This window comes from Pogoniulus pusillus, chromosome 30 (genome assembly GCF_015220805.1).
Source record: "Pogoniulus pusillus isolate bPogPus1 chromosome 30, bPogPus1.pri, whole genome shotgun sequence".
NCBI classification, from domain to species: Eukaryota; Metazoa; Chordata; class Aves; order Piciformes; family Lybiidae; genus Pogoniulus; species Pogoniulus pusillus.
The window spans coordinates 15,796,355-15,819,496 of NC_087293.1; the positions used below are offsets into that span (position 1 = coordinate 15,796,355).

The following is a 23,142-nucleotide window of genomic DNA, read 5'->3' on the forward strand; positions in this document are numbered from 1 at the left end:
CACAGCCACATTATGCAGTGCTCTGCACAGACTATGATCTCATAGCCTCCTCTGGCTCGCACACGCACCGTCTGCTGAAACCCAAGATGAGGGCTTGGGGTTTTTTCCTGTCGAGAGCACTCCTCAGCCTTCACCGAGGCTAATCACAATCAATGACTTCTTGGCTGCTGCAAAAACACGAGGGGAGTGCGAGAGAGGAGCTGTGCTGGTTTCCTACCCATTAGCGCAGCACAGACCTCATCCCTCCTCCCCGTGCCTCGCCAACCACCACCACCTCAGCCAGCCGCTGCAGTACAGCTACAACAGCGCTAGGGGAGTCCACAGCCTGCTTGCTTAGCCAATACAAAGAGCAATCTGGGCTAGATCAGAGCTTTTAAAAAGGATAAAAACAGCCCTTGTCAAAAAAATGGAGTAGCAATTGTACCAGAAAATGTAAGGCTTTGATAAATACAGACCCTCCGGTAAGGAATTCCATTTATGTACAGGGAAGGCTGGCTAGGAAGTGCTGGGAAGCTGCTGCCCTAGCAACCAAGAGATGAGCAGTCCGAAACCGAACCCTCGGTTCCCACTAAGCATCCATTCGAGAACTACAACAGTGAAGCACATCAGGCTTAAAGCAGGATTTGGAGCACTGGACCTGCTGGAGTTTACACTTGGGAAGCGCCACAGGTTTGGTTGGTTTTTTGTCTTGTCTCCCGAGGTGTTTGTGGTGTTGGGAAGAGGCAGGAGGAGCCTGTTCCCCAGGAGCTCTGGGGTGGGGTTGCAGAGAAAAGCCTGCCCGCAGGGTAGGACTGAGGTGCTGGCTAACTCGAGGGGCTTTCCCAGGGCGGGGAGGGACACCGTGGGAAGGACAGGACTTTCCCTCTGCAGTGTTGTCAGCTTGCAGGGGAATTCCCTCTTTGGCCAAAGTGCTGCAAGAGGCCTCAGGGCTGCAGCCCCACCGAGATGGTGTGGCAGAAGCAGCACCCTGCAAACTCTGCACTCTGAAGGTGCCAGGGAAAATAGGGTCGCGCTTCTGCCAGGTGAGGTCACTGAACACTCCGAAGTTGGAGCTAAGAACTGCTAAAGGGGAGGCAGGTGTGGGAGACCCCTCTCTCCTGCACTGAGAAACCTAAGCCAGCTCCCACCTTGGGTGGGCTGTCACAAGGCAGCCTCTGTAGAGCTGAGTGAAGGCCTGCAGGCTGCCTGTCCTCCACAGCATTGACACCTCCAGTCCTCCTGAGCAGCTCCTTTCTGCTCACATTTGACTCGTGCCACCCAATTTCACTTCCTCATCTGAGCTGTAAGACTATGCCCAATTCAGCACTTGCAGCACCGCTGAAAGCAGCTGAGGCTCCTCCTTTGGCCAGAAGCACTCTTACTTATTTCAGCAGGAGACTGAGCTGGGAAGGAGTGCAGGATGCTGAGAATCACTGAGCATTGGGCCAAAAAATGGTAGGAAAATATTTTATTGGTCCCTGTGGCTCTGAGACCATTCCAACCCTATCAACAGACAAACTACACTGAGCTAATGATCCCTCCCCACACTGCACATAACATCACGTAGGGCAAGGTTACTCATTAGGAACAAGCTGCTCTTCAGCACAGCCCTTTTCTGCTGTTTGTGAGTTGACTTGGATCAATAATATCCATGATTATGTGTGCAGGGCCCCAAAACACAACAGTGAATGTTTGGAAAAGGCAGAATTCAGCTTTGAGGCTGCTTACAATCATTTCTCCTGCAGGAGAGAGAGAGCTGCAAGGTGTGACATGGACACACAGCCCGCGTGGCTTGTTCCACGGCTGGGCCAGGGTTAGGACAGATGTTTAAAAACCAAGCAGCCAAACTTCCTTTGGAAATTGGGTCCTTGACATTCCTTGGAAAATTCCCTCTTGCCACAAGAGGGTCAATTTTCTGGTGCAAGTATCTGAAGCTTGGAAAAAACCTTTCTACAAAACTGTGCGTACTGATGACTGCAAATAGCATCTGGAAAGTCCTCTGCATCTGACAGGTAGCTCTGGCTGAAGGGAACTGCTCAGAACCAGACTAAAAAGAGCCCTTGGACTTCTAAGGACAAGCTCTCATTATCCCTGTGTCTGTGGATTGGTTTAGATACAGTTCTCCTCCACGGCTGACAAGGTCTGAGTGTTCCTTCCGCTCACCATCCAACCTGCTCTAGCTGGAGGTGTCCTGTTGACTGCAGGGCGGTTGGACAAGATGACCTTTGAGGGTCCCTCCCAACCCAATGCAATCTGTGAGAACACCCAGCCCTGGAGCCAGAGGAGGCTCTGCACTCACAGACTGAGATGGACACTGAAGTGAGAAGAGCTGGGGCACTGCAGTGACAAGATCTGGAGTGTCTTTGTCATCCCAATGAATGCTGCTTCCCAAGATCCAAACTGTCAAAAGAAACAGAACTGAGTTTTGTCAGGTTCTGGGCTAGGTTATTTGTTTTGTCTTCACTAATACAGACTGAAAAGAAGAAAGGAAAAAAAAAATAGCACCTTCTCAGCAAGAATTCCTTTTTGTATCTTGTGTATAAATATTATTAACCAAAATAGATTTCTCCTTGCCCCACGTTTCAGAACATCCTCTTGGGGGAACCTGTATAGCACCACAGCGAGGCAACTTTAGCCCCAGACAACTATTAAATGGAGCACCAGAGAAACTAGAAGCCGTAGGGGAAGCTTCTGGCCACCTGGTGCCGTAGTTAATATATACACACACAAACTGTCCGAGCCGCCCAGCACCCGGCCCCCGCCCCCGCGGCCAGGCCGTGCCCGCCTGGCAGCGCATCTGCTGGCTCCATCCTGCTGCCCTGCTGCCATCCGCCAGCTGCAGCGGAGCAAACGCCAACGTTACGGCAAGGACATCACTACTCTTGACTCAGACTGCAGGAGCAGGCCTGCTCAGACCACCATCATCTACAAGGAACGCGGCTCACGTTCTCGACAAGGCATGCACGTTTAACGTATGCATACAGGAGGGTTTACATTCTTCTATATATAAGCATGTATGTGTCTCTGGTTTGCTGCTGGGCCCTTCAACAGCTCCTGCCGTGCAAATCCTTCTTCACGTTGCCCAAAGCACTTCCAACATCTTCCACTTCTTTCTTTATCTCCACTCTCCACGGCTGCTGCTCAGGCTCTGGATTCCCTGGAGGAAAAGGGGAAACAATTTTCTCCAAGGGCACAGGGTTTTCCTCCAGCCTAAGAAAGCAAGAGAATTGTGTTTGGGTTTAATTATATTGATGCATTGGTTACAATAAAAGCTTCTTTTGAATTTATGCTCACAGCCTCCTGCTGAATGCAGCCAGCAGGAGTGGGTAATTTATGGAGAGGATGCGCAGGAGAGGACACCTCCAGCCCTGTGCTACTGCAGCCCTAGCTGGGCTCTGCTAAGGCTCCTGCTCTTTTGGCTGCTCTCTCCTCATTTACACCACGTGAACAAAAGTGTTGACTTTTAGGGAAGCCATTAATTGTGTTCCAGGTAGGCAAGGGGTGCATGGGGTACCACAAGAGACTTGGAGGCACTCACTCACTCCTGCTTCTGCCACTGATTAGATTTGTGGCCTTGAGCGAAGCGCTTCTTTCACTTGCTGCTGTAAAATGAGGGCAGTAATAACTTCTCTGCCTCATAGGTGGGCTGCAAGCCTTAATTAATAAAGTGCTCAGAGAGAGGCACCTATCTAAGTGCAAATTAGCAGGAGAGGAGCCCAAGGGGCAGCTCAGATGAAATTCCCATTCCCCACCTTTATGCCTAGGTTTGTCGACAGCAGCATCCTGCCTTTCAGACCGAGTCATCTGGTGTGCAGAGACTGACAAGGAGTGAGCTTAGAAAGCTCCGTGGAGACATCTCTGCTGGCTTCTGGAGGAGGTGACTTCACCCGGCTGGGAGAAGGGAGCAGGGGCAGCTGCTGGTTGTGCAACTGCATGGGCTCTGAAATCAGAGTGTAATGAGGGCTGGCCAGCAGCTCTGGGGCAGACTCCGAGCATGGTTACTCCGAAGCAAACCCCAAATCATTGCCCTTCCTTCTGCAGTGCCACCCTGCTCATGCCAGCCTGAAGCTCACCACGAGCCAGTGTCACTGCCTTTGAGATGGATCAAAACCTCCACTGGGAGCAAAGCAGCCAGTTCTGGTGCTGCAGCAGGCTCTAAGTAAGCTACAGCACCTCCACCTCGGCCTCCAAAGGTTGAACCTGATCTGCTTTACCCCACGGGATGTGGCCATTCCCAGCCCTCTCTTCACTGCCTTGCTCTCCAGGTTTGAGGAATCTGACGCAACAGTGAAAATAGCTGCAAGGCCTCAAGCCAGAATGAATCATCTAGACTGGAAGCACGTTTTCATTTGCCTGGCTGTGATCAAGGCTACCAGCTACTCACACAGTTTCTATGGCTCCTGGATCTGCCTGCAGACTCTCACACACACACCAGCTCTCGGGAAGCACCTGCAGGTCTGTTCTGCAGAGCTGCTGAGCTTTTGAGACAGAAGGTAACAAGCAAAGGTGTTTGCTGCTTGAGAAGGTATGAACTGGCTACACAGCAACAGCCAACAGAGCAGAGACCATGGATAAACAGCTGGCCTCGAGTAGCCCAGAGGCTGAACCCCTGGCCCCATTTGCCCTCCTGACCTCCATGCTGACACAGTGCCTGCCCAGGACCTCTGCCTGCACTCACACAACTGCACCTCAGCACCAGAGCGTGCTCTAGACCTGTGAAGCCTCACAAGGAGGAGGTTCTGGGCACCTGCACCTATCACACAAGGTGCCCTTGTAGGAAAGTCCTCAAAATGAACCCTGTGGCACTGCTGGAGTGGCACAGCTGAGGAGCAGGCCTCAGTGGTGACAGGGAGGCAGAACTGGTGCTGTGGTTGCTTACACTCACAGAGTGAGGTATTCACTCCAGTCAGACTGGAATAAAGACTTCAGGAGTCGATTAAAGGATTTCCTCCAAAGCAAAACCATTTAATCCTTATTTATGAGTCCTCCTGTGGCAGCACTTCCAGTTGCCATCTATGAACCCTTGTCCTGCTGTGCCATCTACGGCCTGCCACAGATCATCCTCGGTGCCATTATATTTTCCAGCCTGTCCCTCTGTGTCACTTAACATATAGAAAATCTATAACAGCCTGTAAAAGTTGATAAATCCTAGAACATCTTGAACTGGGAGCGATAAATCTGCTCCAGGGCAGGCAAAGAGCTCAGCAGAGTGTTCATGCAGCTCACAAGCCCTATTGTAAGAGCTCGAATGACTCTTAAGTTTTGCTTCAGCCCGGTGCTGGCCTTCTGCAGAAAGGTGAATTTCATGGGGAGAAGAAAAGAGAACCCCAGAATGCTGGCCTTCAGCCCACCTTTCAATACAACAATTCTGAATATCCTGGGCTGTGTTAAAGCCATTTCTGGGTGCACATTGGCTGCACTGCCAGTATCTGACTCATTAATGGAATATAGTTGGAGCCAATTTCTGATCTCATTTACAGCACTGTAAATCCAGGGCAACCCAATTGACTTCAGTGGAGTTACTCCAAATTTCCCACAATAGGCACTCAGCAGATAGAGCAAAAATTTGGTACTCTGGGTCTGAAAAAGGCTGAGGAAAGCCAATCTGCATCCCCTCTGTAAAGCCAAACTACATCCCCTTTGGAAGAGTGGGGTGGAGAGTAAACTGGACAGAGTGCCAGCATATCCCCTCTGCAGAGCTGCTGAAAACCTCTTTGTTTTACAGGTTATCCTTAGCATGTTCAGGCTTTATTTTAGAGGGGGAGAGGAGAAGAGGGAATTGTCCACAACTATCAAAACTTTTCATTTACTTATAAAGAAATATACAGCTGAGTTCTTACATAAAAACTGTCATGTCTACTGAAAACATGAGGGGATAAAGAAAGAAGTCACTCTCATGGGAGCCAGCACTGCCTTTGGTGATGTAGCCCTCTCTTCCTGGGCACTTCAGGAGAAGGAGAGTTTGCTCAGAAAGCTCCTCTTGTTTGTGAGCCACCAAATCATCTCAGGCAGGCTCCAAACATCCCACTGCTTTTTGTAAGACATGAGCACCACAACTGCTCAACTGCTTTGAACTCTCCAGCCCTAATCCTACAGGTTCCTGGCACAGCCTGCAGAGCTGGTTCTTACCTACAGAACGCAAGCTGCACTCCTCTGCTATACCCAGTAGGATAGGCATGAAATGACTCAGGCAGGGGGTCCCAAAGCTCATCTCAGCATTTCTTTGACTAATCTTTACTCAGAGACAGGCTGCAAAGCCATGCTTGGTGCCACCTGCCTAAAGCCAGAGGAGAATCTGAGCTCACATGCCCTAAAGCAGCTGGCAAAAGGAGCTCTGCTCACGGCTAAGGCGCCAGCATGTCACTTCTGGATTGAAATGGATTGCACAGGCAAGTCAGCTGGCATGTGTCCCACTGCTAATAAACAAAATAACAGTTATTGATATATTTAAACGACAACGAGAAAGTATTCAAGGGCTCGGATAGCCAGGGGAAGGCTGGAAGCAGGGACCAAATGGGGCACTTTGCTTCCTTCCTGGCGCAGCAGCAGGTTAATGAGAAAACAAGGGCTGGGCAGCAGCCCTGTCAAATTCCCCGGCAGACTCAGTCCATGTACACTCACACTTCATTAGCATCTCAGTGGGAGACCCAAGGGCAACTTGGAACACCAAAAAACAATTAGGAGGAGGTTCAAGAGGTAAACGGAAAGGAGAGAACTACCAGGGAAGAACTGGGAAGATTGGTGTGCCCGGGAGAGTTCAGCACAGGAAGATGAAGGAACCTGGAGGGAGTAAACAACTAAGCTGGGGCTCTGACTTGGCTCCCAGCAGTAGCCTGGCCTGGCCACTACCCACCTGCAGAAAGAGGCATTTCAGGACTGTCTGTTTCGAAGAACTCTGCTGCTTGTTTATCACCACAGGCAACACTGGAAAGATCTGTGTGTGCAGTTTACCTGTGGAGCTGGGGTAAGGAGGGCAGGGTGGTCTTGAGCAGGATGCTTGCCACCAGGAAGAGCAGCTTCCTTCTCCCCGCAGTGATCCAGGAGGATAAACAACAGTGCTGGCCTCTTTGTGTCACACAGGCAGGGACAAGCTGACTGTCTGTCCTCCTGCAAAACTGCAGCTGACTGCTGAAGCACTCGGCCGAGTCCTGTGCTAGCTGCACTGCCTCTGGTCCTTCGTTTGCTCTGCACTCCTGCACCGCTCAGTGTGACATCTCCAGAAATCTTAGCAGCCCGATTTTAATACAGATAATTAACTGCACTGAGACTTTGGACAGAGTGGCTCTGCAGGAACCTCACAGCAAACAGTGGGGGGAATTACTGGCAACAGTGTGGGCACAGAACCAGGCTGGTGAAGCTGGCAGGGACAAGTAGGGTTTGATTTTAATACACTGCCACTTCTGAACTAATAGAGCGAGACACAAGTGACACCGCATGCCAAACTGGCACCTGACAACTATACTTGATGCCCTGGCTGGGCATTTCAAGGTGATGTCAGATTATACATTAGAAAACTGCCATTTGCAAAGCATTCATCTCCAAATCCCAAGTGTGCTCCACAGATACAAGCCAGTCACATGCAGCAGCCCTAATCCTGCTTTCACTGGCATCACCTAGAGATGTGAGAGCAGAAGTGCCCTGGTACACAGGATTATTCCCTGAGCTGCACTGTTGTGTAAAGCCATGAGGACCCGAGGGAGCAGCTACCAACCTTCCACCTCAGAAACAGTCTGTACACTCCTGGCAGCCAAGGCAAAATGCTGCTACTACTGGAAAGAGCAGGAGGGGACTGCAGTGCTAAGCCAAGCTGAAGCCAGCCTTGTCCTCTAACCTCTCTGTGCCACCAGAGCACAAGGCAAAAAGTGGCTTTGCAGAGCACTCATTAAGCATACAGGTTGCTCTCCTCTTATGAGCCACACCATGAAACCCTATGATGACCAGTGCCCAGCACCTGGCCCTCCTGCCCTGTTGCAGAACAATGTTACTGTCACTGCAGAGCGCCTCTGAGGAAGGCACAAGACACCTGTTTCGTTCACTGACTTAGCCACTGCTGCCTTACACAGCTTCAAGTCTAACCAGCTTACTGCACTACCACTTGGGCTCAGATACCTCCACTGCTGTGGGCGAAGAAAAGGATCTCAATGGCAAAACCAACCCAGAAACTGAGGTGCAGATGATTGCTTTAATTCTTCTGGAGTGGCACTGTGTTTCCAACTGCAGCCTGGTCACTTCTGCCTTAGAAGCTTGCCAGGAGTTGGACAGGTCAAGCTACTGCACGCAGAGGTAACCAGGAGACTGTTCCTAGCTTCTTATTCCCCCACACCTTGCCTCCTTATCACTGAAACTGCCTCAGATGACAGAGAACTTCAGACACTTATATTTGTATTTGTGTCCACAAAGCCTCAGAGCATTTGGAGGCAGCTGAGCACGTCCTGTCTGCAGCAGGCTTTGAAGCTGTGAGGAAGGAGTGTGTATGCTGAAGGAGCTGTGCTAACGCTTTGCTTCCCAGAGTGTCTTCATCAAAGCAATCTATAAGCAACTGCTTATTGTTGGGCCTGAAGTGCAGAAAGCCAGAGGGAGGTGAGGGCTCCAGAGCCACCAGCATGAGGAGTTTGAGGAAAGAAGTCCTATCTACCTAACAGTGCAAACCTTCACCAAACTAAAATCTCCAACCAGGACGTCTGGGCTGAGTGTGAGCACTCTCCATGGGGCCAGTGAACTCTCTCACCTGCCACCTTCTCTACATGGGAGGAAGGTCCCACACTGGGCAGGGAGGAAATTCCCAGGCTTGTCAGAAAGAAAAGGACACTCAGGACACTAGATAAGGGAGATCACTGCAGTCCCCCCTCAGACTTTGACTCTTTTTGAGCTCAGAGTGACAAGCAAGTCAGATGGGTTGGTTTGCTTTGAAACACCAGACCCAAAGTTGCCACAAACTGATGGGAAGAGGAAGGAAGATCTCTGAGCTCTGCCCCTGACCACAGCCCCGCATCTCTAACCACTGCCCCACACCACTGACTGCCTCTCTGAAGCTTTGCTGGATGCAGCTCTGCAGACACTCAGAGCCTCACACCTCTGAGCTGATGATTCTATAGAGTCGAGGCTTTGCCTGACCAAAAAGCAGGGTTTGTTCTGTTTTGTTTGCAGAGGAAGCTTTCCAAAGGTAAGCAGCTGAACCTCCTGAGAGAGCAGCAGTTGTGGCTCAACAATGCCCCCCCATACGCCCCCCCCCCCCCATGCTGACCAGCAGAGCTGCTGGAAACCCTTCTTTTTCAACTCTCTGGATAACCACACTTCTTCTCCACACCGTATCTATGCATCTGATGGTATCCCATGCACCTATACAGCGTGTGAGACATCCTGCAATGTGAGACCTGATTCCTGGCAGCCAAGGGCTGGTCTCAGAGTTGTAAACAGCTCAGTTATGGTGAAATTGGGCACGGTCAGCCCAGAATTTGGGGCATTTTTTAACTGATTTTAAGCTCTGGTCTAAATCCTTTCTGGCCTGGTAGGATATGAAGCACACTGAAAGTTCAAGGTCTCTCCTGAACACAGACAAACACTGGGAGACATTCATAGATATAAATCACCCAAAATGTGAGCCCTCGCTCCTCATGTTTGAGGGGAGGAATTCCTGTCTCAAAGAGCACTTTGGAGCATCCTAAATACCTGAGGTGACCCCATGTATGCTGAGTATCCCTGCATGCTCCCAGGGCTGACAGTGCAGAGCCGTCTCCATCAGCCCAGGAGGGGTCACCAGGATGACAGGAAGGGTTACAGGATGACAACAGGTTACAGCTGTGTCCCATTTCCCTGCTGCTGTTTTGCTCAGTGACTGGAGCAAGGTGGAGGTTCTAAACACCAGCAGTGACTGGGCTTGGCACACTTTTCCCCTCATTGCTGGCTTGAGACCATCCTTGGGGAAAGTCTCCAGCACCGGGCAAGGCATTATCAAAACACAGAGCCGGCCACAGGCAAAGTTCCAGGCTGCCCCACCGGATGGTCCTAGGGGGATATTCCATGCAGGACACAGGTAAAGTTCTTCCACTCACAAGAGGGCTGGAGGCTTGGCGGGCATGGCTATGGGGTGCAAGCACCCTTCACCTCCCAAGCTGGCTGTTGGAGTGACACGAAACCTGCTCCACTCTCCCTGAGCCGCCCTGCGCTGAGGCCACTGCCGCTTGTCCGCCGGGGCCACAAGGTGCAAGTGAGGCGCGGAGCTGGAGCTGCCTAGGGATGACCCGAGCGCAGAGGCGGCACAGGGCTGGGAGCCGTCAAAGTCTGGGCATGGGGAAAGGGGGCGGCTGGGCAGTCCTGGAGAGGGGAAAGGAGAGAACGAGGGAGAAGGAGATGCGATCCGGCAGCGCCGGTGCCTGCAGCCGAGGGCTCCGAGCAGCGTCCCGGCGCGACCAGCGGGTACCGCGGACAGCGCGCTCCGCCCGGGCAGCGCCTGCCGGACTCGGGGCTCCACCGACCCGCGCCCCCGGGCCGGACGCTGCCGCTCCGCTGCGGGCCACAGCACGCCGGGCCGCGCCGCACCGAGACGAGCCCCGCCGGCCGCCCAGCCTCCCCCGCCGTCGCTCCCCGCTCCCCGGCGCGGTGCCGACCTGTTGCGCGTCCCGCCTGCTCCCCGCTCCGGCCATCGCCCCTCTCGCCTAGAGGCTCCTCCTGCGGATCAGCCAGGCCAGCGCGGCCGCGGGCGTGAGGGCGCACAGCAGGCACACCACGGCGGCCAGGCGCCGGCCGGCCGAGGGGCCGCGGCCCCGCGCCTTGCGCCTTGCTGCCCGCTGCTCCAGCTCATCGCCCAGGCGGCGCAGGCGGGCGGCGAGCAGGCGGGCGGCGGCCGAGGGCCGTGCGGCGCGGCCGGGGCTGCAGGGGCAGGGCGCGGGGGGGCCGCCGTGCAGCGCGCAGGGGCACATGGCTGCGCCGCCGCTCGCCGCCGACTGCCGCGGCGTGTGCGGGCGGGAGCGCGGGCGGGAGAGCGGGAGGGAGGGGGACCGGGGGGTTACATCATCCCCCGCGGGGCGGTGCTCGGCCGCGGGGAGCGGGAGGGGGCGACGGGGACAGCGCGGAGCGGGCGGGGGAGCGAGGGGGGGACGGGGGACGTGGAGGGGACGGTGTGGGGAATGGGGGGCATGGACTGGAGGGGACAGTGCGTGGGGATAGGGGGGACAGTGCGTGGGGATAGGGGGATGGAGGGGACAGTGCGTGGGGATAGGGGGATGGAGGGGACAGTGTGGGGATAGGGGGATGGAGGGGACAGTGTGGGAATGGGGAAATGGAGGGGACAGTGTGGGAATAGGGGAGTGGAGGGCACAGTGAGGATGTGGAGCGTGGAAGGATGGGCAGAGTGTGCAGATGGGGGACTGTGGGGATGAGGTGCAGTGTGGAATGGGGGGACGGTGGAAACAGAGCAGAGGGGAAATGGGGACAGTGTGTGGGGACGAGAGTCAGAGTGGGACTGGGGGGTGATGTGCAGACAGGGACAGTGGGGGATGAGGGCACTGTGGGACAGGGGGAACTGTGTGGAGGGGACGGTGTGAGAATTGAGGAGCAGTGTGGGATGGGGGCACAGTATGGGGATGGGGGGGACTGTGTGGAGAGTGGAAGGGACAGTGTGTGGGGAGATAGGGGCATGGAGGGGACAGTGTGGGGATGAAGATGGGGATATGGAGGGGGCAGTGCCAGACAGGGGAAGAGTGCAAAAAGGAGGAATAGAGGGGTGTGGGGTTTGTGTGGTGAGGCATTTTGGTCTAAGGAGCCAGTGTAGGAATGGAGGGACAGTGTGGAGATGCAGGTGACCGTGCAGGGATGCAGGTGGCAGTGTAGAGACTGAAGGGACAGTGTGGAGAGGCAGGGGGGCAGTGAGGGGATTACACAGAGCCGGAGAGGATTTCATCACCCAGAGCATTACCAATTCTGATCACATTTCAGGTGGCCAAAGGAGTGCACAGCATCCCCACCAGCCCACAGGGAATGGCTCAGGGAGGGGGGATGCAGAGCCTCCCACCAGCCATCAGAGCACAGGAGCAGGGCTCAGGCACCTTCAGGCAGGACTCCCCATCCCACATCAGCCTGGAAGACAGCAGCAGGGGTTCTCTGCAGCTTCCTCTGGGGCTAGAATCACCCTAAACTGGCCTGTTGCCCTTCTGCCTCGCAGGAAGGCTGCTGCCACTGCCTTGGCAGATCACCCTAATGTTGCAAAGGGGTTTGTGAAGACCCTCCTGGGGCTCACCTTCTTCCCAACCCATCTATCCTCCACGGAGCAGCCTCACATCCTGCTACAGGCAGCTCTGTCTCTGCAGCCCCTGTGTTTGCAGGGCTCACCACATTCAGCAAATGCAACCTATGGAGATCCTTCTCCAAGTCCAAATGACTGTTTTTTTAGGGAAAACAAGTATTTTAGGGTGTTTCTACCTACAAGATTTCCTCCTCAGAAATGAGGCAGTTCAGGCTTTTCCTGGAATCCAAAGTGCCTGTTTGTGTTCCTTATCCTGGGTTCTGTAAACTGCATGGACAGCAACACTTTGTGACAGAGCAGCAGCAGCCAGTGGCTGCTTGAGGATGCTGAATGGCAGCAGCTGGAGGGGGCTGTGAGGGTGGACGTACACTGGCACACAGCACTGCAGAGAGCAAGGACCAAGCATTTAGCATGGCCACCGGTGCCCATCAAGGGCCAGCTGTTTGACTTTGGAGACATGGGTTAGTGGCCATAGTGGTGCTGACTGCTGGTTGGATCTGATAATCACAGAATCAAGCAGGTTGGAAGAGAGCTCCAAGCTCATCCAGTCCAACCTAGCACCCAGCCCTGGCCAATCAACCAGACCATGGCACTAAGTGCCCCAGCCAGGCTTGGCTTCAACACCTCCAGGCACAGCCACTCCACCACCTCCCTGGGCAGCCCATTCCAATGCCAATCACTCTCTCTGCCAACAACTTCCTCCTAACATCCAGCCTAGACCTGCCCTGGCACAACTTGAGTCTGTGTCCCCTTGTGCTGTTGCTGGTTGCCTGGCAGCAGAGCCCAACCCCACCTGGCTACAGCCTCCCTGCAGGCAGCTGCAGGCAGCAGTGAGCTCTGCCCTGAGCCTCCTCTGCTGCAGGCTGCACCCCCCCAGCTCCCTCAGCCTCTCCTCTCAGGGCTCTGCTCCAGGCCCCTCCCCAGCCTTGCTGCCCTGCTCTGGGCACCTTCCAGCACCTCAGAATCTCTCTGCAATGGAGGAGCCCAGAACTGGACACAGCACTCAAGGTGTGGCCTGAGCAGTGCTGAGCACAGGGGCAGAAGAACCTCCCTTGTCCTGCTGCCCACACTGCTCCTGAGCCAGCCCAGGATGCCATTGGCTCTGCTGCCCACCTGGGCACTGCTGCCTCCTGTCCAGGTTAATGATTCTGTGATTTAAGTGGCCAGGTCTCACTTACTTGCTTGATTTCCTCAAACGCTCCACAGCAGCTGTGCTGAAGAGCTGGGGACTTGCAGCCTTCCCACTCCTGCGGGCGGCTGGAGCGGGGCTGTACCGGCGGCGGCGTTTATCCGTGGTGTGGAACGCAGCCTGGTAGCACCGAGGCGGGAAAGGCGTGCAGAAAACGCTGACCTCTCACCAAAGCACCGTGAAAGCGGCAGCTGCTGGGCCGCGGGAGTGGCTCAGGGTGGGCTGAGCAGCGGAACGCAGCTCTCCCTGCAGGTGTTAAACCGGCAGCAGCCGGGGGCTGCACCGCCCCTGCCCTTAGGCCAGCTTGGCCAACAAAACTGGCCCAGCCGGGGCCCATCACCCGGTGGCAGTCATGCCCTTCTGCGCCCCCTCCCTGGGCAGCAACCCACTCGGTGGCCTCTTCTTGGCTGGGAGCAGCTTTTCCCCCGTGGGGCCGTGGCTGGGAAGCAGCCGGGGGCTTCCCGACGGAGCCCAGGCTTAGGGTGCCCACGCAGGACTCTACCTTCCTTCGGCCACCAGCGGCTTTTCAAGGCCAGGCCCTGCCCGCTTGGGCCCTTCGCGCTCCCTGCCACCCTTGGTGTGCCCAACGCGGCTGACACCTGCCCCGGGCCGGCAGGAGGGCGTCCGCCAAAGCCTCGGCCGGGCCCCCGCGGCAGTAGGAACCTTCGCGCGGCGGAACGCGAGGGCGCGGGGGCGGTTTCCGGGCCGGGCCGGAGGGAGGCTGGGCCGGGCCGGGCCCGGCCCCGCCGCCATGGCCGAGGGCTTGGCGGAGCTGGAGCTGTTCCGCCGCCGCTGGCGGGCGGAGCTGGCTGGGGGCGCGAAGCGGCGGCGGCAGGAGGCGGCACCGGAGCCTGCGGCGAAGCCCGAGAGCAGCGGCAGCTCGGAGCAGGGCGAGCCTGGCTACCTGGCGCTGGCCCGCGGCCTGCTGGACGGCGGCGCGCAGCCCGGCCCGGCCCGCCGCAGCCCGCCGCCTGCCCGCCCCGCCGAGGAGCCCGCGGGAGGCGGCGACGGCAGTGACGATCTGCTGGGGCAGCTCATCCGGGACCTGGTAGGGTTGCGCGGGCCCAGGGCCGAGCGCGTTGAGCTGTGGCAGGCCTGGCGGTCCGCCGCGGGGCAAAGGCCGAGCCGAGGCGGAGGGGTCGGTGCGGGTCGGAGCGGTGGAGGCTGAGCTGGGCCTGTGTTGGGGCCGCTGGAATAGGAACGGAGGGAGGGTCCCGTCTGTACCTGGGCTCCGGGGTGCGGCGAGAAAGGGGGCGCAGGGATTGGGGCGGCTGTGAGCTTCTGCATAACCTCAGCATCGGACTCAGTTTTATCTCACTGGGCTTTAGTCCTCCCAGATCCGCTCATCCTCGTGGTATTTTTATTCCTCCAAAGAAATACTTTCTCGCCTCTTCACGCCGCTGGATGCAAGTGCAGTAATCGAGGATGTCCTCCTCCTGCCTTGTGACACAGTAGCGCAGCAACAAACCCGGCGTTACTTCATGAACTGCAGCAGCTCCTTTGGAACTAGACTTAAACACAGCTCTGAACCAGATAAAAGTTATTTGGGTAAACCCTCTAAATGCAGGAGAGATTTTTATTTACAGTGTAGGAAAGCGAGGGGGGGAAACCCATTCTTCTTGCCTCTCACTAACCTCACTGTGACTAATTACTCTTTGCTTAAAAATAAATAAATTAAAAGGAGCAGATGAAGTTCCTGTCTGCGAGGCACAAATTAATCCATTTACAGAATTAGTGCTCCATTAGCACGCAGGAGCCCAAATCTGTCTCAGAGGGGATGGTGGTGGTTTGAGTTCTGGAGTCGTTCCAGTAGACTTTTAGACAGGCTGCAGCAGTGAGTGCTGTGCTCAAGCCGAGCTGGGTGAATGTTTGGGGTGTAGGAAGGGCAGACCTTGAGCTGTCTTTCTGGTTTTAAGAGTGCATTAGCATCATAGAATCAACCAGGTTGGAAGAGACCTCCAAGCTCATGCAGTCCAACCTATCCCCCAGCCCTGGCCAACCAACCAGACCATGGCACTAAGTGCCTCATCCAGGCTTTTCTTGAACACCTCCAGGGATGGTGCCTCCATCACCTCCCTGGGCAGCCCATTCCAATGCCAATCACTCTCTATGCCAACAGCTTCCTCCTAACATCCAGCCTAGACCTGCCCTGGCACAACTTGAGGCTGTGTCCCCTTGTTCTGTTGCTGGTTGCCTGGAAGACGAGGCCACCCCCCACCTGGCTACTATGTCCCTTCAGGTAGTTGTAGACAGCAATGAGGTCACCCCTGAGCCTCCTCTTCTCCAGGCTAAACAAGCCCAGCTCCCTCAGCCTCTCCTCATAGGGTTCATGCTCCAGGCCCCTCACCAGCTTTGTCGCCCTTAGTGTGAGCTGCTGCTTGTGCTTTGTCACAGGCTCATCGTTGCAGTTTGACTGTAAATAACTCTCACAAGGTAGGTTAAAAAGATCTCTGAGTCTTGGGTTTGGGGTTTATCCTCCCCCCACTTTTCCAGGAGAGAGCTCTGGGTCTCAACTGTTGTGTTTGTAGGCAGTCTGTCCTCCTGATGATACCTCTGGGTGCATGCAGACAGTGCAGGGTCTGCTGGTTGGCTGTGAGTCAACTCCAATTTGGAAGCAATCTCTTGGTAGCGGTGCTGTGCCTCAGCTCATAAGCCTGGAGCTAACAAGCCTTGCCGAATGGCTCAGCTTATTTGTTTGGGCAGCTCTTTGCTCCAAAATGGTTGTGTGGCTCCTGGAACTGAGCTGCTTCACATCTGGCCAGCTCGGGCTCTTGTCTGCATGTGGCCATGGAGATGTGCTCTCGGAGTTCCTTTTCTGTTTTCCTTTGGTGTCCCCTTTGGAAGTAGATGTAGTATAAATCACGGGAAAGCAAACAATCTCCATGCAAATCCACAGCAGGGAGTGGAGCCAGTGGTCCTCGGGCAGAGGGAAAGGAAAAAGGAGCTGTTTGTGCAGGGAAATTGTGGACAAGGAGGGAGGGAAGCAGAAAGGTTGGCTGTGGGTCCTGGTTTTAGTAACGTTAGAATGAGTGCAAGGTTCCAATGTTTAGAAACTGCTTTTAGCTGTTTTGCTTAAGAGACCTAATGGGAATGTTGCCCATATTTGTGCTGCCCAAACACTTATCTAGTGTAGCACACCTTTTGCATTCAAAACCTCCACACAACCACGTTATGCAGTGGTTGTCCTGTGGGTCTCCACTTTAACCCTAATGGTGCTTCTTCCTTGGCACTGCAAAGGGGCCAGGTTGAAATGAGCAAGGAGCAGAAGAGATCTGTGAAGAAGCAAAGGCTAGAGGAGTGCTGAGAGGCAGTGAATGATGCTGCTGTGAGACCTGCCTGCCTTCTGATGGCAAATGATGGAAAGAGGTTTTAACTGAAGGGCTGATTTTGTGTGTGGGGATGCGTGGAGAGTGGTCAGGTGGTTGGGAGTGCCTGAAGGGGTACAGAAACAAGGGGATGAAATACAGGAGAGTAAAATGGGTGCCATGGAAATGGTCAGAATGGGCTGATTTTGCTCTTTCTCTGTTGCATAGTGTAAAAGTTTGGCCTGTCCAGGCAGAAATGAGGAAGAAGGCTAATCCTCATGTGAGAACTGCAGGCAGAAGATGTAGGAATGTTGTAGCTACGTTTTCCCTCTGCATTGGCTTTTTGCTTGTGCCGCATTTAGCTGTGAGATTAAGAGGATGGAGTCTTTGGGTTTAACCTTTTTTGGAGATACTTAATCAGCTAAAGCAGAAGCTTTCAGCACATTTTACATCAAAAATATGTTTGTATGCTAGTGGTGAAAGACAGAACCAAACTGCAACGTCCTCTCCATTCAGTTTGAGATAAAAATGTTTCTCAATTTCCCATTGTCTGTGTTTGAAATCTTGCAAGAGAGATTACTGGTGAGCCTGCCTCTCCAAAGTGCTTGTTTCTTTGGTCTTTTAAATGCTGAAATCTTAGACAAGCACTTTTACTTCAGTCATAGAATCAGTAGGTTGAGAAAGCCCTCTAAATTCATCCAGTCAAACCCTCAACCCAGCACCACCATGGCCACTAAACCATGGCCCACACTGCCGTGGCCACAGGTTTCTTGAACACCTCCAGGGATGGGGACTCCACCACCTGCCTCCCTGGGCAGCCTGTGCCACTCCCTGACCACTCTTGCAGCAAAGAAACTTTTCCTCATCACCAATCCAAACCTCCCCTGGTGCAAGCTGAGGCCATTTCCTCTGGGCCTTTTGCTTGTTCTGTGGGAGTAGAGACCAACACCCACCACAGTGCAGCCTCCTTTCAGGTAGCTGAGTGTGTGTCTTGCTTTTCTCTGTCATCTGGCTATAGCTAAGCCTTGCAGCCCTCCTCAGTTTGTTTCTTAGCTCAGTTTAGCCTTCCAGTATCCTTGACCTGACATGACTTGGAGAGAGCAGAGTAGCTCAGGTACCTTCATGCCAGTGTTGTGCTGTTATGGGAAGGAGAGGCAGACTTCTGCTTGTCTATTGCATTGATACCACATCCTTCCTTCCTACTGTGGTAGCTTTGCCTGCTCTCTAGCTGTGTTTTAAAGAAGCTTAACAAATAATACTGAGGTTGTTTTTTTCACTCCATTTCAGAATGAAATAAATGAGGTTCCTTTCTTTGATGTCCAACTGCCTTACGAACTGGCACTGAAGATATTTCAGTACCTGGGCAAGACTGAATTGGGAAGGTGTGCTCAGGTAAGTGCTGCTGACAGTTTGCTTCTCTGATACCACCTAAAATTGGCACAAATATCCAAGAAACAGGCAGGATACAAGGGAGCATGTGTGGTAGCTCAGCTGATTGCAGTGTTGTTTACTGGCAATACCTGCAAAGCTGATTGCAAAGATACAGGGAGCTGGGATTGTGGCTTGCAGTTGAATAGACTAAAACAAAACATTTGTGGCTGGGGCAAAAGTGAAGCTTTAAAATTGAAAAGCAAAGATCTTTACAAGTGAACCTATTTAGGAACAAGTGAGTGTCTTCCTGCAGTGATTAGAACTTTGCAGAGCTGAGGGCATGGCAATGAAGCTGTTCCACCCACGTGAGCCAGAGGAATTGGAGTAGTAACCTTTAGTCTGTAGTAATTTAATGTGAGGCAAATACTTGCATTTGACACTGATTTCTCTCCTCTCTTCCCTGCCAGGGGTTTATATTTTCATAGATAGATTCATAGAATGGTTTGGGTTGGAAGGGGTCCCAAAGATCTTCGAGTTCCAACTCCCCTGCCATAATTTAAGGTCATGCTTTCAGCAGTCTGTACTCGGGCATGGTTGATAATTTATGTGTAGCTGTGAACTGCCTGTCTCTTCAAGTAGCCTTCCTGACTTGCAGCTCTCCCACACACACCTGACTGCACTTAGCATTATTCAGCCCACACTGTTGCCTCTCTTTTCCTCCTTTCTTCACACATTGAATGATTATCCTCCCCTCTGAATGGGCCTGCAAAGCAAATTGACAAGTGCTGGCTGTTCAGCCTGGAGAAGAGGAGAAGGCTCTAGGGAGAACTAAAAGCAGCCTTCCAGTATGTGAAGGGGGCTACAGGAGAGCTGGGGAGGGACTTTTGACAAGGGCTGGTAGTGATAGGATGAGGGACAATGGATTGAAGCTGGAGGAGGGCAGATTGAGACTGGAGAGTAGGAAGGAATTCTTTGCAGTGAGGGTGGTGAGACATTGGCACAGGTTGCCCAGGGAGGTTGTGGAGCACAGAAGCACAGAATGTGATCTTCAATCACATTCTGTGCTTCTGTGCCTTACAACCTCCCTGGAGGTGTTCAAGGCCAGGCTGGATGAGGCCTTCAGCAACCTGGGCTAGTGGGAGCTGCCCCTACCCATGGCAGGAGGGTTGGAGCTGGATGATCTTTAAGGTCTCTTCCAACCAAAGCATTCTGTGGCTACCCTGTGAAGAACACTGTGTGTGCTCACTGCCAGCTTCTCCCGTGGCCACTATTTAACATTTCAGGCTGGTGTTAGTTGAACTCTTAAGTACAAATCCTACCTTGCACCTTCCCCACACTCCAACCAAAACCATTGTTTGTGTCACACTCAGAGCTGGTCCTGGATATTTGTAAGGGACTGTTCACATGTGAAGACCTGAATGTGGCTGACAGGGCAGAGCTTTGTGGTGGGTGGTAAACTAGACAGGAATAATACCCTAAGTGCAGTGGAATTGGGCTTGGGACGTTTGCTATCAGGTACAGGTGATCATTGCTTATGTCTTTGACTTGCTAAAGCCTTGTGGGAACAACAAGAAAAAGATTTTCTCTTGCAAGGCTTCTGTTGCAGAAGAAAAAGCTCTCTAGGATTGTTTTTTGGTGCTTTCTAGGAGACTGAAACTTTTAGAATGCTCAAGTTTCTGTTGTTTGAGTTAGGGAGATGCAATCAGCAAAAGCCACATCCCCTGAAATGGAACTGGGCTGCATTTTTGAAGTGGATTACTTAAAGATTATTCTCTTTCTCTTTTCTTCTTTTCCCCTTGGGCATGATCAGTTTACATCATGGCAGGTCAAAAAGATTGGCTGATGAAAGGCTGCTCTTTTTCTTCTCTACTTGGGCTGCAGTTGCTTTCTCTTGCTCACTTTGACTTTTAACTTGAACCTGTTCTCATAAGCTGTGTTTTAACACGGAGAAAGTGTTTCTCAGTTCTAATTTGCCTCCTCAGGCCTGAGACATTTAGTCCTGTGTGGCAGCTGACAGGTAACTGAGCAAATACCTGGTGTTTTGCAAGGCATTCTGAACGAGCTGTATGTCCAGTGCTTGTAGTGCAGAGCTGGCTTCTTTTTGAGTGTTCAAATAAAAAGCAAAGCAATAAATATAAATGGCATTTTCATTTTTCTCTTGGTGGTTTTGGTTTTGAAGAGAGGGGGAAACCCCTTTCTGCTCAATAGAAAGCTCAGCTGCTTTACAGGGTTAGCACAGAAAGGTTTGGTTTTTATTAAGGCACCTTGGGATGTTGGTGATATTAGGCCAGTTAGTGGAGCTGGCATCAGGAAGGATGTGAGTGCCTTTGGAGGAAACCTGTGTGCTTAGTTCTCTAAGCCAAGTTGGTGACCAGCTAACAGACACAGCCACAGACTGTGGAGCCTCTTTGAGATTTAATCACAACACAGGCTGCTCTGGAAAACTTTTCATTTCACCCTGGTGTTTCTCACCCCCTTCTGCTGGAGAGAGTCCATCAGAGGCTGATGAGGCTGATGAAGGAACTTGAACATCTCTGCTGTGAGGAAAGACTAAGTGACTTGGGGCTGTTTAGTCTGGAGAGGAAGAAGGCTTAGAGGGAACCTGATCAATATCTGTAAGTATCTGAGGGGTGGGTGTCAAGATGAAGGTGTCAGACGCAAACATTCTGTGGTTCCATGATAAGATGATGTCTCATCTCTGGACTTCTTTGTATACTTGCAGCTGTTGCTGCTTTCTAGTAAATACCAGAGATTGCATAAATGGTATTTTGTGGTGTGAAACACTTCCCAACAGCATGTGCTGAATTTTGGCAGTGCTAAGGCAGTTTTGTTTCTGGAGGGGTGGGTGGGAAATTGCCTTGAACTGTTACTGTTTGCATCTGAGAGAAGGTTTACAAGTGATTAGCAGCACAACAATTGTGTATGTATCTAGGGCAAGGGAGACTGTTTCTAGGAACTTAAGAATGAATTGGCCTGCATAAATCAAGGATTCCAGACACTTGCTTCCAGAGCTCCTGGAATTGTCAGTCTGGTAGGCTGTTAGTGTTTATAGATGTGAAAAAAGAAACTGCTCTGGTTTCGAGCATGCTTTTGCAGCAGGGTTGTGTGTGGATAAAAGTGGGTGTCCATATTCTTCAGAGAGAGAGCAGAGAAACAGATGGATGAGGATATCCTGGGCTCAGGATGAGGCTTCAAATAACACTGTAGAATTGTAGAAAGGAAGGGGTTGGAAGGGACCCCTGGAGATCACCCAGGCCAACCTCCCTGCTCTTGCCAGAGCAAGATTACCCAGGGCAGATCACATCCAGGCAGGTCTTGAGACTCCAGAGAAGGAGACTTCACAGCCTCTCTGGGCAGCCTGCTCCAGCACCCTCCCACCAAAGAAATTTCTCCTCGTGTTGAGGTGGAACTTCCTGGCTTCCAGCTTATCCCTGTTGTTCCTTGTCCTGTCACTGGGCACTACAAAGATCTTGGCACCTTCAGCTTGTCATCCATCCCTCAGATATTTATAGACATTGATCAGGTCCCCTCTGGGCCTTCTCCTCGCTAGGCTGACCAGCCCCAGGGCTCTCAATCTTTCTTCACAGCAGAGATGTTCAAGTCCCTTCATTGTCCTTGTAGCCTCCACCGGACTCTCTCCAGCAGATCCCTGTCTCTCTGGAACTGGGGAGCCTAAAATTGGACATAGCATTGCAGGTGTAGTCTCAGCAGGACAGAGTGGAGGGAGAGTAGAACCTCCCTAGAGCTATGAATTGAAAAACCAAGCACTTTCCCCTTGGTGTGGCTTTGGATGGAACCCTGCTTGGCCCCGTGGGTCGTGCTGGATTTGAGGCCCTGGCTTCAGCAAGTGATCTTTGACTCTCTGTCTTTGTGTCCATGGAAGAAAGTCAACCTGATGAAACAAAGACAGTTATCAGATGGAGAGGGATGAATAAACCTCCATTAGGATCTGAGCCAATTGATTTACATTGGATTAGAAGAAATTTAGGATTTGACGAAGGAACAGGGGGGGATGGGGAGGGGAAGCTTTAGAATGAAAAAAGAACTCCCTAAAGGCAAAACCAAACAGCAAAACCTATGTCAGGGCAAGCTTTTGAAGTCACTCAAAACATTATTACTTGCTGAGCTGTAAGATCTAAAACTATTCCAATGTGGAGCTCAGGGGAAACCAGAGTTTCTTTGCTGCAACCGGTTGAGAACTGTAATAAAAAAGTAATAGGAACACTAAAGAGAAAATTAAATTGGAGACTCTAAATCTATAAACAGCCCTGTAAGATGCTGTCATTGATCCTAGTTGGAGTTTTCTGTGTAGTGGATGTGGAAATAATTATGTTCCTGGTTTAATGAGAGCTTTACACATCTCCACTGCTCTCCGTGCAGATAAATAAAGCCGTAAGGCTCTGGCTCTCAGGGCCTCACCTGAAACTCCAAGCAGGCAGATCTAATAAAGCTGACTTGAAGCCAGTGGCTGGGTTGTAATGCAGCAGCTCACAGTGGTGCTGTAAAGTGCAATGCTTGAGACTCTTTTATTAGAGCTTTCTTGCAGCTGAGGCTTGCTCAGTGGGGCTTTTACAAGGGCTTGGCGTGCCAGTTTTGGTGCGCTAAGGAAAGGCTGCGCTGGGGACCCTTTGGAAATTCATGCTTGTAAAGCAGCAGGGTTGGATGTAATTTGATTAGAAAAAAAAGCTCAGAATAGGCTGGGATCTCTGTTCTCCTACCCTGTCTGTTCCTGGAAGTTGACAAAGCAGTCTGCATTTCATGTAGTCCTCCCTTTTTGTTTCTTTCTTTTACTGCTTTTTCTCAAATGCTTTTAAGACCTCGAAGCCAGCAAGGTCTGTCCAGCCTTGTCTGTTTTGGCAGGCTCCAAAGGTGTCTCTTTTGCTTGCTTTAGGTTTTGGGTTTGTAAGGCTGAAGTTGGCCTACTTTGGCTTTGTTTACTTCTGCTTGTCCCCTCAGTGTCAGCAGAAACGTGCTGCTGTTACAGGAGGGGGGCAGAGGTGCTCTTGCTGTCGACCACGCTTGGCCAGGGCACAGGACTCCTGCACAACAGCTGCTTT

General features: G+C 52.6%; 1 protein-coding gene and 1 long non-coding RNA gene across 4 annotated transcripts in view; one reads left to right on the plus strand and one right to left on the minus strand.

The window, feature by feature from the left end:
• Positions 1–1,432: 1,432 nt before the first annotated feature.
• Positions 1,433–10,807, minus strand: LOC135188682 (uncharacterized). Its single transcript, XR_010307784.1, has 2 exons — positions 10,587–10,807; positions 1,433–3,189 (listed from the first exon to the last, which is right to left on the minus strand). It is a non-coding gene; the product is annotated as an uncharacterized LOC135188682 (long non-coding RNA).
• A 2,837-nt stretch (positions 10,808–13,644) lies between these two features.
• Positions 13,645–23,142, plus strand: part of FBXW8 (F-box and WD repeat domain containing 8) — a 68,738-nt gene continuing 59,240 nt past the window's right edge. The window contains exons 1-2 of one of the 3 annotated variants that reach the window (XM_064168252.1): positions 13,645–14,457; positions 18,002–18,106. In XM_064168252.1, coding sequence (XP_064024322.1) covers positions 14,161–14,457; positions 18,002–18,106 — 402 coding nt within the window. In that variant the 5' untranslated portion in view covers positions 13,645–14,160. The remainder of the gene's footprint in view (positions 14,458–18,001; positions 18,107–23,142) is intronic. The other 2 variants (XM_064168251.1, XM_064168250.1) reach the window with 2 other exon arrangements.